At 33.3% G+C, this 13,579-nt stretch overlaps 1 protein-coding gene across 4 annotated transcripts in view; it reads left to right on the top strand.

Annotated features, from left to right (window-relative positions):
* Positions 1–13,579, top strand: part of METTL15 (methyltransferase 15, mitochondrial 12S rRNA N4-cytidine) — a 253,088-nt gene that overhangs the window by 92,643 nt on the left and 146,866 nt on the right. For all 4 annotated transcript variants that reach the window (XM_058446368.1, XM_032166366.2, XM_032166367.2 and 1 more), the window contains exon 4: positions 10,554–10,690. In XM_058446368.1, the coding sequence (XP_058302351.1) occupies positions 10,554–10,690 (137 nt within the window). The remainder of the gene's footprint in view (positions 1–10,553; positions 10,691–13,579) is intronic.

The raw sequence follows: 13,579 nt of genomic DNA, 5'->3' as shown, positions 1-13,579 counted from the left end.
TAGTTAAATTGGCCTATTGTTCAATTCATTGTCCCTCTATGGAGTTGTTTACAAATTCCAAACTATGATTAGTGGTGTGATAAAATTTTAAAGAGCAATACTAAAGTCTTTAAAGTATTAGTATCCGAGAAAGAAAAGTAATAATATTTACATTTTGAAAATCTGTTTTTAAAGAGCATTTAAAAAATCATCTGTTAAGCTGTTTTTTTCAATTTGGGCTTGAATGAAAGTTAATTCAAAGTTGTTTTCTTAGTTTTAAGAAACGCAGCATAGCCATAGTTCAGATATACAATGGTAATTTTTATTGAATTTTAAGTTCTTCGAAATTTCTCCTGTTGGAAATGTATTATCGAGAGTCTCCTTTTTAAAAGACCTTCTGTCAACCAAAGGTTCTATTACTGTTTATTCAAATTAAGAAGCCATAAAATATCTTTTGTATTGCTAAATTACTTTAGGATTTAGCATAAAATTTTTTGGAATTTAGACCTTTGCGAATATTTTCTTGGTTAAAATCCATTTAATAATATTATTTATTTATATGACACTACTTTTTTCAGATTTCGTTCATGTATATTGTCTTATTTGCATATCCCAATTTCCTGGTGATGTGGACTAGGATGGTGTATTTATTTCCATTTACAAATGAGGAAACTGAGGCTCAGAGAAGTTAAGTAACTTGCCTAACAAGGATTTCCTGATGGTATAGTATAGCCTTTTCTATGTCCGAAACTTGTGCTATCTGAAGTCACATGTTTAAACATTTTCAGGAATATGTAAGTTTCTATTTCTCCCTGTAATATGCATGTATGTACGTATATGTAATTGTACATGCATGCTTGCACATGCACACGTAGACACTCTGGGTTGTACACCAACACTTGTATGTATTGATCTGCTTTGATTTGTGTAAAATTAATGTTAGTTGGAGGCCAAGTCACAGAAAATCGTACCATCATTTATTTTAATTTAATTATTGCTTATGAGAAGAATTTAGTATTAGAACCATGTTGAAACTGCCATCACTAAAATGACTTGTGCCAAAAAAAATTTTTTTGAAAAGAGCATTTGCTGAACACATTGATTAAAGAGCTCAGTATTTCTTTGTTTTCACATTGTTTTTCCAAATACTATAAACAATCTACATATTTAGTAATTCTTAAAAGAAAGTACCTCTCCAGCATTCTTAGTAGTTAGTATGTTCATTGGCGTTTGTCCAGTATGGGTTATGTGAATTTCTTGATAATGTAGATAAAAACTATTTGTCTTTTTAAAAAAGACACTGACAGATTGGCATTGTCTTGGACAGAGACCTCTGTGAAATTAGATTTTTGAGATTAGCTACTTGTGTTAATTTAGCCATTCTATCTGCAGATAGATTAAGTGACACATCTGTTGTGCGTGACTTGGACTATGATTAAATACATCCTATGTTACACATAAGAATGAAAGCTATTTATCACAAAGAATGATAAATACTCCAATTATTTTTAATGTAATTGAAGGACATACTTTAAAAGAAGAGAAAATAAATTTTACTTTTATGACAAGTAAAGATTTATTTTGTGAATAGGAAAGGATTTAAGCTACAATAGGAAACATTTGCAGAATTAGGCAGAATGAGTCATCATAGTAACACCAATACTTCTGATAAAATGGGAAGAGATATAAATTTATTGCAATGCATTAATTGTTTTATTTGTGGTAAAACTTTTATGTGCTTCTGAGAGTTTTTTCCCTTTTGTATAAGCCCATATAATAGTTACCAATAAAACAAAGTAAGTGTTAGCAGACAGATACTTGACAGAGCTTCACAAGACAATAATAAATCAAAGGGTTTGGTAGGAGAAATGTTTGTTAAAAAATGTTAGCTAACTATAAGGTTGGACTTCTGTGTTCATAGTTACATGTTCTAATTTATTTCAGGTCTAACAAATATATCAAATGTGACAGATTTCTAGTTGTTGACATGTTAGACAGAAAACCTGCAAAGCCTTAGAGAAGTCAGTGATATAGTCTTGAGTAATTCAGCACACAATGGTAGAACAATAGCTTGCCTTAGCAATTACAAACATTTCAGGGGCATTATGAACTCTTTTTAGTGTTTTTTTTTTAATATCCAAATAAACTTGTCATACTAGCTCATCCCTCTCTTAACATTGACCTTACTAATTATGTCAAAGGAGCATCCCTCTGTTGTCAAATATGTGCCAGGTTTACCTTGTTTGGAGGTGCAATATTCCCAAAGGCTGAATCCCATGAATTGTATATATAGTGAAGGTAATTTAATTTATTTTTTTGTTTTTTACATGAACCAATGTTTTTGATTAGGATGATCTTTTAAAAGTATACTTAGAACTTAGTGTTTTTAAGCATCGTTAAAAACCAACCTTCTTGATCTTACTGTGGATTAATGCTGTTACAGTTAGCCCTCTTACATTAGTAGATATCAATTTTTCTTATATTTGTAGATTCTCTTCAAAATCTCTACTCAGCAATCCCTTCACTTCACTGTTCCACATTTACTATAAATAATTATTCTATTCCCACATGAAATTCTTAAACCTCTTTAAGAGATTTCTCTTAAAATGCCTGATTTTCTTTCTTAAAATGCCTATATTTTTTAACGCTCTCAATTTTCTCTCTTCTGGAGTAAGAATTTGCTTCTTGGCCAGTGTAACACTAATTGAGAGGTGGCAGCTGGGAAGGAGATATGGAAGGTAGGGAAAAAAATGCTTATTTCTGCACCTATCTCTAATCGTGCTATCAAGTCATGTTTTTTGAAGTAAATGGCTCCAATATACTCATCTGTAAAATGGGATTACATTATCCATCTTGCAGGCTGTTGTAAGAATTAAATTAAATTGACTTTTTTTTTTTTTTGAGATGGAGTCTTGCTCTTGTCGCCTAGGCTGGAGTGCAATGGCATGATCTCAGCTCACTGAAACCTCCTCCTCCCAGGATCAAGCAATTCTGCTGCCCCAGCCTCCTGAGTAGCTGGGATTACAGGCGCCCGCCACCATGCCTGGGTAATTTTTTGTATTTTTAATAGAGACGGGGTTTCACCATGTTGATCAGGCTGATCTTGAACTCCTGACCTCAGGTGATCCACCTGCCTTGGCCTCCCAAAGTTGACTTTTCAAGGGGTTTATCATAGTGAGTGCTGGTGCATAGTAATTGCATAGTAAATTGTATCTGTTATCTTCCAAGTTATCCAGACGGCATGCTTTGTGATTATTTTTTATTTCACTTCTCCACTCACCACATCTAATTTATTCTAGTTATATGAAAAAGCAAAGTAGGTAATTGTGCAGGTGGGCAGGAGACAGAATTGTTTTTGAAATCCATCTCTGCTATTCATTAGCTGTACCTCAAACAATTTACCTAACTTCCTAAACCTCCCTTTCTTTGTAAAATAGTGATGATAATAATAGTGACTTACCTCAGAGTACAGCTTTGAGAATTACTTAATTAACTGAAATGTGTATGTGTGTGTTTTTATGCCTGTGTATAAAATGAATGAATGGTACAGATAAAATATTTAGCATTATGCTTGTCATAAAATAAGCTTCAATAAATGTAACATACATAGTCGTTATTATTACTCTTCATTCCTTTTGCCCATTCAGCCTGTTGTTTCTACTTAACTGGGTGCTTTACGCTAGTGGAAGCCTTCAGGTCATCACTGTTTTCTCACACCCTACCAGCTGTCTAATATTGCGAGAAGTAAAATTTTTTTTTTGTCCTTAAAAAATTATTTTTATCTGTATTCCTAGGTATTTTATTCTCTTTGTAGTGACTGAGAATGGGAGTTCATTCATGATTTTGCTCTCTGCTTGTCTGTTGTTGGTGTAAAGGAATGCTTGTGATTTTTGCACATTGATTTTGTATCCTGATACTTTGCTGAAGTTGCTTATCAGCTTGAGTTTTGGTGCTGGGATGATGGGGTTTTCTAAATATAAAGTCATGTCATCTTCAAACAGAGAAAAATTGATTTCTTCTCTTCCTACTTGAATCCCCTTTATTTCTTTCTCTTGCCTGATTTCCCTGCAGAACGTCCAATACTATGTTGAATAGGAGTGGTGAGAGAGGGCATCCTTATCTTGTTGTCTTGTACTGATTTTCAAAAGGAACGCTTCCAGCTTTTGCCCATTCAATATGATGTTGGCTGTGGGTTTGTCATAAATAGCTGTTATTATTTTGAGATACATTCCATCAATACAGTTTATTGAGAGTTTTTAACATGAAAGGATGTTGAATTTTATCAAAGGCCTTTCCTGCGTCTGTTGAGATAATCATGTGGTTTTTGTCACTGGTTCTGTTTATGTGATGGATTATGTTTAACCAGCCTTGCATCCCAGGGATGAAGCCAACTTGATCGTGGTGGACAAGTTTTTTGATGTGCTGCTGGATTCAGTTTGCCAGTATTTTATTGAGGATTTTAGCATCGATGTTCATCAGGGATATTGGCCTGAAGTTTTCTTTTCCCTGCCCTGTTTTGATATCAGGATGATGCTGGCTTCATAAAATGAGTTAGGGAGGAGTCCCAACTTTTCAATTGCTTATAATAGTTTCAGAAGGATGGTACAAGCTCCTCTTTATACCTCTGGTAGAGTTTGACTATGAACCCATTTGGTCCTCGGCTTCTTTTGGTTGGTAGGCTGTTAATTACTGCCTCAATTTGGTTGGTCAACAGGCCAACAGGCAGTTGGTCTGTTCAGGGACTCGACTTCTTCCTGGTTTAGGCTTGGGAGGGTGTGTGTGTGTGTGTGTCCGGGAATTTATCCATTTCTTCTACACTTTCTAGTTTATTTGTGTAGAGGTGTTTATAGTATTCTCTGATGGTAGTTTGTATTTCTCGGGGATCACTATATGAGATCAGAGACCATATCTACTTTGGCCCACTATTGTATTTCTAGTTTTTAGAACAATGCTGTGGATATATTAGGACTGTCATCATTGTTTGAGAATAAAATTTGACAAAGGTGGAACAAGGCAAAAAAGAGAGAGAAGACATGAGACATCTTGGCATGTTTGACAATTTCACATATTCTGTATGGCTAGAAAATATGTTGTAAAATTCATTTTTGAGAGTAGTGGGAGATGATATTGAAAAGAAATGCAAAGGCCAGAATATGAAGAATATTACCCATTATGCCTAGAAGTTTAGACTCTATCCTGTAGCTTTGGAGAGCCATTAAGGGGGTTTAAATGCAGATGTGACATGCTAAAATTTTATGTAAGATAGGATAGCCTGTTAACAGTGTAGTAAGAAAAATTAGAAGTGAGATTAGAGGAATCGGTATCAATTGTGGGCCTATTTCAATAGTAAAGCATGGGAATATGGGGGCCTAAATTAAAGTGGGGGTGGAAATATTCAAGACATGGTAAAATCAACAGGATTTGGTAACCAGTTGGGTTTGGAGTATATGGGAGAGTGGGAAGATAGGATGAACTCTGAGTTCTACTTAGCATTCAAAGATCAATTGAATTGTACCTTCCTCCAGTTTAGTCCATCTTGCCACTGACTGGAATACATTTCTGGTTTCTAACTCCTTATGGAATGCTATGTATATCTTTCTTACATTGCTGATTTTTTTTTTTTTTAAACTGGGCTTATAGCTGTTTTTTTGCATGTCTGAAGTCCCTCACAAGACTGGAAGGCCTATAATGTAATATCTACCTGTTAATCGTCTCTTCTATACTGAATGCTCGGTAAATATACAGATGATTAATTAATGCCCAACATTTTAAATTACCTCCTGAAAAAAAAATCCATATAGTTAAGCATGTGCTTGGCACATTTCAGTACTCCAAAATGAAACTAGTTGCAAATAGGTGAAGTTTAACTAAAATTTTTTCAAAAGCACTTTAATTCTAAAAATTCAAAATTAACAATTGCCAGAAAATATTCATAGGATGAAGTTTTAAAGTGAAGTCAGGCCATATTGTTTCCAAATTAAGATGGAAACTTACTATTAAAAATCTTCTGCAGATTGAAAATGATAAACAACATTAGGAAAATGAAATTTTAAGATCTGCCCTCATACAGTTTATGGCTAAAAATGTTTTCACATTCATTTTCGACAGTGTTGTTACAGTGTGAAAATTTCAATGATTAGGATGATTGGATTGAAAAAAATAAATAATTGTCTAGTCTCTGCAAGATGATCTTGGGTAAATGCCTTGATTTCTGTCAATCTCCAACTCCAGAGAGGAGTCTTAAAGGATATCAAATTTGAGAGGTATGAAAGTATAGAGCTGTGTATTCTTTAGAAAGGTGGAACAGTATGTACAATAAAGGAATTAAACGTGCATTATTTCCATGGGTCCTGATTGCTCTAACCACCTATGAGTCTATGATTTTAAAAATCATTTTTAAATTTCAAAATCAAATTGGAATCTATAACCTGTCAGTAAGTCAGTCTTCATCAGTAACTGGTACAGAGAATAGCTGGGCATTTATACTAAACCATATACAAATAATTGTCTTTTTTGGAGACTTAATTAGCAGGTTTGAATTAAAAGACTTAAAAAATTAGATTGGTAGAACACTGGTTGTTTTTAACTGTGTTGGAGGAATCATTGTATAGGAACAATGTTTCCATACGTATCTTCATATTAAGAAAGAGAAAACTTTTTGAAGAAACAATTGTTTTTATTTCAATGTTATTTTATAATTTCAGTGGGGAAGTTTACGAGATGATGTGGAAAGGACATAGGATCTACATTTTACTATTAGCTTTGCCCCAACTAGCTACCAGGTAACCTCTCCAGGCCTTGGTTTCCTCATAAGTAAAAGGAGAGATTGGAATAGTCTGTTATGTCCTTTTGACCTGTGAAATATGGTGTCTGTGTTTGTCCATATTTGAAGAACATTGGGGATAAAATGACATTTAGTTGTACTTGATTAAAAAGAACTAGCCTAAAATAAGAAAAGCTTGTTTTCTCATTTCAAATGTAAAGGAGAGTGATCAGCAAATAAAAACATGGTGCAAAAGAGTTAATAACAGATCATTATTTGTGTTCTAGGAGAGATCTATTCATTAATGAATCAACTGGCAATATTAGGAATACATTGATGTTAAATGACTCTAAAAAGTTGGACATCTTGAACTGAATTATAACTACTTTATATGATCCTGTGGTAATGAGTCTTATATTATGAAGAATGTTTCTAGACTCAAATGTACAAATGAAAATTGCTACCTTTAACATAGTTACCTCGGGAGGCTGAGCTCCTTTATTCATATCACATTACTTAGCACCTACTGTTTTGCACTGATGCTGCCATATTAAGTTGGAGGTAAAGTTGGGGGATTGTAGAAATCAGGAATCATTCTCCTCAAATGCTGGTTTGTATATTTTTTACTTTAATTCACTTTCATTTTGATTCTGAACCCCAATTATGTCTTACATTTTCTGTTCTTTCTATCAGTCTTGCCTTTTCTTCCTCTTTCTCTCTTCAGAAAGAGCAGAGAATTTAGTGTTGGCAAGACCTAGTTTAGAGTTCACTTCCCCTCACTTAGTAGTAATAGGATCTTAATCATGTCACATTTTCTCTCTGCACCTGAGTTTTCCTTTTTTTTTTTTTTTTTTTTTTTTTTTGGGAAAAATGGATATAATGCCAGTTGTCTAATTCCCTCATGGAGCATTTGTTAGACCAAGTAGGAAAACATCGATGCTTGGTAAACCATAAAGCAATATGCAGATACAGACTTCATGACTTAATAAGACACAGAGAGGTACGTGAAAGATCCCAGGTTTTAAGCACAAATTCATCTCTATTCAATTCCTGCATTTGCCACTTACTAGTTTAGTGCAGTTTTAGTTTGTAAAATGTGTATATAACATCTAATGACATCTCCTTCATGATTGTAATGATGATATAAGGTAATCTTTATAAATCTCTGTGAGATAAACAGGGGTACTTTTTATTCCCATTTATTCTTAGATGAAACAATTGAGGCTTAAAGAATTCAAGTGATTTGTTTAGGGTTATACAGGTTGTCAGTGAAATAACCAGAATAAACAGTATTAAAATGTGAGTTTTGTTTTATAGATAAATTATATCAGGTAATTTCAAAGAAGAAGTTCCATTTATGTTTGGAGCACAAAATATACATTTGAAATATATGTATAGATGAGATCCATAGAAGGGTTACTTTCAAACATTCAGATTTATTTGTTCTTGTGCATTTCTTTGTTAACCACAAAAATTGACCAGTTGCTTTTTTTATTTGCAACTCATACAGATTTTAAACTGTGGTCTTATGTTAGTGACCTAGAAGAAGGGGTAAACTAATTGACTCCCTTTTCAATTGTAGTGCTGGTTGGCTCATGAGGCCTAGATGTCACTATTACATGTGATGAACAATGAATATTAGAATTGTAAAAATGAGAGTTGATGGCTCCAATCACATATTAACTCAGGACATATGATGGGTTTCCCTTCTAGTTTCATAAATTCCATTTGTCTGCCACTTTTTGCTTTCTGTGTTACACTTGACTGGTAATAATAAATTTTTTTTGCCCCTGTGGAAACTTTGTTGATTGTCAGTACATGTACAAGGGCATAATCATCATATATTAAAAATAATCATGTAAATTATAATCACTCACATTTTTCAGAATATTGCTAATGATGATGATTTTTCTTTAAATATTGATTGGGACTTTCTTGTCTCAGAATAAGGGTAATCATATCTAAATTGTTTTATTTAATCTACTTTTAGTTTAAATCCAGAGTTATAGCAAGGCTAGGTATTGATCCCATGACAAGGAAGTAGTTTATGATTTTGCCTGGGAAAAACTTCTTTGGTTAAATTATGTTGAACTTCTTAAAATTTTCAAATTGATGTAATGTATAGTGGAAGATTTTTACCAATTCATAGATGTATAAAATAAGTGACAAAGGAAATTATTTGATCTTGAGATTTAAGTGTTTCTAAAAATAAAAAGTTATTTTTTAAAATGGTGAAAAATACATTTAGCCATGGCTTTTATGGTGATAGTGATAGAAGTACAAAGTTAAGTCACACTACAACATTTGTGTTAAAAAGCAATGCTTGTACATTTTCACCACATTTACATCTTTTTATATTTTATGTCCATCCTCCACTTTTGATCAGAAGATTTCCTCCATGTTATTCTTTCAATAGCAGGCAGCAGGCTAACTTTTATGAGGACTTGATCAGTGGATGGGACTCAGCATGGTAGATAGGAGCCAAAAAGCCAAAGCATAATTGTGTGCCCAGTTTCTGACCACTGTCCCTGAAATAAGTGGAAACATTCAGAGCAGGGAAATATATTCAAATCCGTGACAGGAATTTCCCTTCTTATGTACTATGCACATGAACTTTAAGAAAATTGTATGTTTAGATATTTTTAAATCTAGCCAATAGACGTATGTTATTTGTCATTGTAGTCAGTATTATTAGAGTAATTGTTTTTATTTTCATAACACCAATGAAGTTTACTGAAAGGTCCCATTAAACTAAGAGCATAACTTTGAGGGAATATGTGGAGAATGTCTTGACTTGCAAACTAGTCACAATCAACTAACTTGTACACACATATGTTTCTTATGATCCAGATCTGGTTTCTTGCTCAACTGTGACGTGACTATTCTCTTTAGAGTGTGGCCGAATAAAATAGCCAAGAAATCGATTCAGATTCAATTAAGCATACTGTATATCTGGTATGAGCCAAGCATTGAGTGATATGTACTCAAGTACATCCTATCCTGTTGTCCTGGTAAAATTATTACTGGCAAATGTTTCACTCTTAAAAGTGTTTTGATTTACATGAGAAATTATATGTTACCTTAACAATTAGGCAGGTGGTGATGGTATCTTCTTTTCTTCTTCATTTTTTTTTTAAATGCTAAAGACACTGGAATTTTGCGACTATAAGTAACTATCCCAAAGACATAGATACTTCGTGTCAAACCTAGAATTTACCCTAGGTGTTTTGACTTGAAAAGCATTTTTTTTTCTTCTCAGTTCATATTTGTTATTTTATTATTACAGATATAATCTATAAGTGTCAGTTTTCCAGATTTTATCTGATTTGTCCTGTGCCTATTTATTATCAGGGATGTTTATTCTTTCTCTCTGTCTTTCTCTTCTTATCATTTTCATAGAAAGCATTAAGAGAAATTGAGATAAAATGAGCCACACTAATTATAAGCCATCTCTAAATGAGAATTATTGAAAATGTTATTACCAGCTGGATGCTGGGAAGTGTTTAAGAGCTGGGGGCACAACAGTGTGACCAGTTTGACCTTATAGAGAGAAACATAAATTTGTCTTGAATTAGCCAGTCTGTGTCAGAGGTTATTTTACTGATAGTCTGATCAGTTCTTTTAGACTTTTCACTCATAATTGAGCCAGATCTCACATGTAACAAATTCAACTATAGGCAAAACCATTGTAGTTATTTTCCTATTTACTGTCAACTCTGAAAATCATTGTGTGCTTCTAGGAATTGAGATAGTTGTCAAGAATAAGTTTTGTTTATGCTAAGTTGTAATTTTCTTTTTCTATGTTTGCTAGATTTTTCTAGATATGACATTTGGTTCGGGAGGGCACACAAAAGCCATTCTACGGAAGGAGTCAGATATTGTTCTGTATGCCTTGGACAGAGACCCGACAGCTTATGCATTAGCTGAGCATCTTTCAGAGTTGTATCCGTAAGTAATACCCTTGCATATTTATTTGATTTTGGTTCTTAGTTTTAAAGAGCTTGGTTTACCACCTTGGAATTTGTTCTGCTTTGCATGGGCTGTATTTTACTCCAGTAAATATTTTCTCCTTTTTTCCCGAAAGAGAATTAATGTAAGTGATGTTTTTAGTACCACTTAAAGTAATGCTATTTTCCATTTATCCTTTCTAAATCCATAAAAAGAAATACAAAAATGTCTTCCACCTACAAGATTGAAAATGTTTTGGAATCCATCCACAAATAATATTTTGACAATAACTCATAGTCAAAAAACAATTTTTAAACATTTTTATGAGTTTATTTCTAAGAATTTAGCAGAGTAAATAAGTATGTGAGAATTCTGTAGAACTCATGATGACATATACATCAACATAATATACTTGTTTCCTTTGAATTTTCTGAAATTCACAAGTAAATCTAGAGTGATCCATCCTTCTATCAGAAAAAGTGATCTATAACTAAAGAACTTTATAAAAATATAAAATATTATATGAATGAGTGGTAAAACCATCTGCCTTTAAAGAAACATTTTGAATTAGGGAGTAGAGTTTACATGGTATGTTGTTTAAAGCCATCATTTTAAAAGAGAAAAATATCTTGGAGCTAAGATGGCTCTCTCCAAATACATAAAGGGCTGTTTTCAGGAATGGGAAATTGTTTTATTCTGTCATTCATCAGAGACTGGAGTCAAGAAAATAGATGGGAATTTGAGAGGTAATTTTGACTTGATGTGAACTGTAGTTCACATCAAAATTTGAAGTTTTGACTTGATGTGGACTAGAGTTTTTACTAGTTGTAGCTATTCAACAATGAAATGATCTCTTTGGTGAAGTTCCAAAAGTATGACCATGGAAAAGTTTAATCAGACACTAAGAATAGAAAGTTTAATTCGTCATCTAGAATAGTATTTACAGCCTCTTTCTGGTCCCAAACTCTTTGCAAATCTAATGAATGTGATTAACTCTCCCCATAAAACTATAAATAAATACACATAAGCTTTTGTTTACAAGATCATAGGATTTATGGAGTCCCTGAAACCTACCATTTGACCCCAGATTATTTCATTTCTTCCAAGAATAATATGAAGATGTGGTTTAATGACATGGTACTAATTTTTAATATTTTAAATCTATCTGTTTTCTGCAGTGTAACTTAGGTGCACCTTCTTTAAGAAGATGTTTTATTAGAGCATTCATGTTTGTGAAACGTTGTATGAGTTCACTTGGTTATGATGTGAACATTCATCAAATATAGGCCTCCTATACAGCAGTCCCTTTGTACCTGAGGAGAAGTGGATACCAAAATCCATGGATGCTCAATTCCCTTATATAAAATGGTGCAGTATTTGCATATAACCTACACACATCCTCCAATATACTTTAAATTATCTCTAAGTTACTTACCTAATACAAAGTAAATGCTGTTTAAACAGTTGTTATACTTCATTGTTTAGGGAATAGTGACAAGAAAAAAAAAGTTTTGTACATGTTCAGTACAGATGACCCTATCGTTTTTTATGATCTGCAGTTAGTTGAATCAACTGATGTGGAATCCAAAGATAAGGAGGGCCAGTCATACTTTACTGTCACAGAAAAACTGAATTCTCCTAAGTTATTGTTGTTTCTTAAGCAATGATTCCCAATCCAGTGATTTCAATGGCTCTTATTCCTTTAAACACCCCACTTTCTCAAATGTAGCTTAAAGTTTACAAATTTTACCATGTGTAATTTTTTTTTAACCTAACAGGAACTATCAGGCTGTATATTCTTTTCAGTTTGTAGATGTGGAAACTATTAGCCAGATAGATGAAGTGATTTGCTAAAAGGCATAAGCGACTTTATGGGGACAGACCTGGGACATGTATTCTCATCCCTACCCTCATTTTATTAAATATTACTGCCTTGACTCAAATCTTGAGACTTTTTTTATTTCATTGACAAAATGATTTCTTTGTCAAACATAATAAATTAGATAAGAACAAGGAAACAAATCAGAGTAAGCCAAGAAGAAGGAATTAGTACAGATAAAAGCTAGAATCAAGGAAACTATAAACAAAAAAAGAAGAAAAAAATGGAAAGGATAAAGAAATCACAAGAGCTCAGTCTTTGAAAATAGCAAAATCACTTTTGAGCCTGATTTCTAGAGAGAAAAAGTGTGATTAAGATTGAGAGGGAAGACCAACCATAGACACAAGATAAGTTCATCGTAAGATAATAAAATGCAATTCTCTGGTAACTTGCAAAACCTAGATGAAATGAATGATATCCTAATAAAATATAAATTATTAAAACTTGATTAATAGTTAAAAAATTTGAATGTCATTACCATAACAGAAATTAGAAGGTAGCTGAAGTATGTAGAAAAAAGCACCCTGACCAAATGGATTTGCAGTTATCTAATTCTTAAAAAAAAAAAAAAAATAGGAAAAAGCAATGCCTTTTTTTTTTTTTTTTTTTTTTGAGATGGAGTCTAGCTCTTTTGCCCAGGCCGGACTGCAGTGGCGCTGTCTTGGCTCACTGCAAGGTCTGCCTACCGGGTTCACACCATTCTCCTGCCTCAGCCTCCCGAGTAGCTGGGACTACAGGTACTTGTCACCGTGCCTGGCTAATTTTTTGTATTTTTAGTAGAGACAGGGTTTCATTGGTTAGCCAAGATGGTCTCGATCTCCTGACCTCATGATCCACCAGCCTTGGCCTCCCAAAATGCTGGGATTACAGGTGTGAGCCACCACGCCCGGCCAAAGCAATGCCTTTTACACTAATCCTGACCATGGTAAATTTGGAAAGTTATTTCAGTTAACATTATGGATTTAGCATAATTTTAATACCCATCTTTTTTTTATTGGAGACAGGTTTTC

Source organism: Hylobates moloch, unplaced genomic scaffold (genome assembly GCF_009828535.3).
Source record: "Hylobates moloch isolate HMO894 unplaced genomic scaffold, HMol_V3 SCAFFOLD_11, whole genome shotgun sequence".
In the NCBI taxonomy this organism is placed as follows: domain Eukaryota; kingdom Metazoa; phylum Chordata; class Mammalia; order Primates; family Hylobatidae; genus Hylobates; species Hylobates moloch.
Note: the sequence above shows the minus strand (reverse complement) of the source record. Positions and strands in the feature narration are given on the sequence as shown.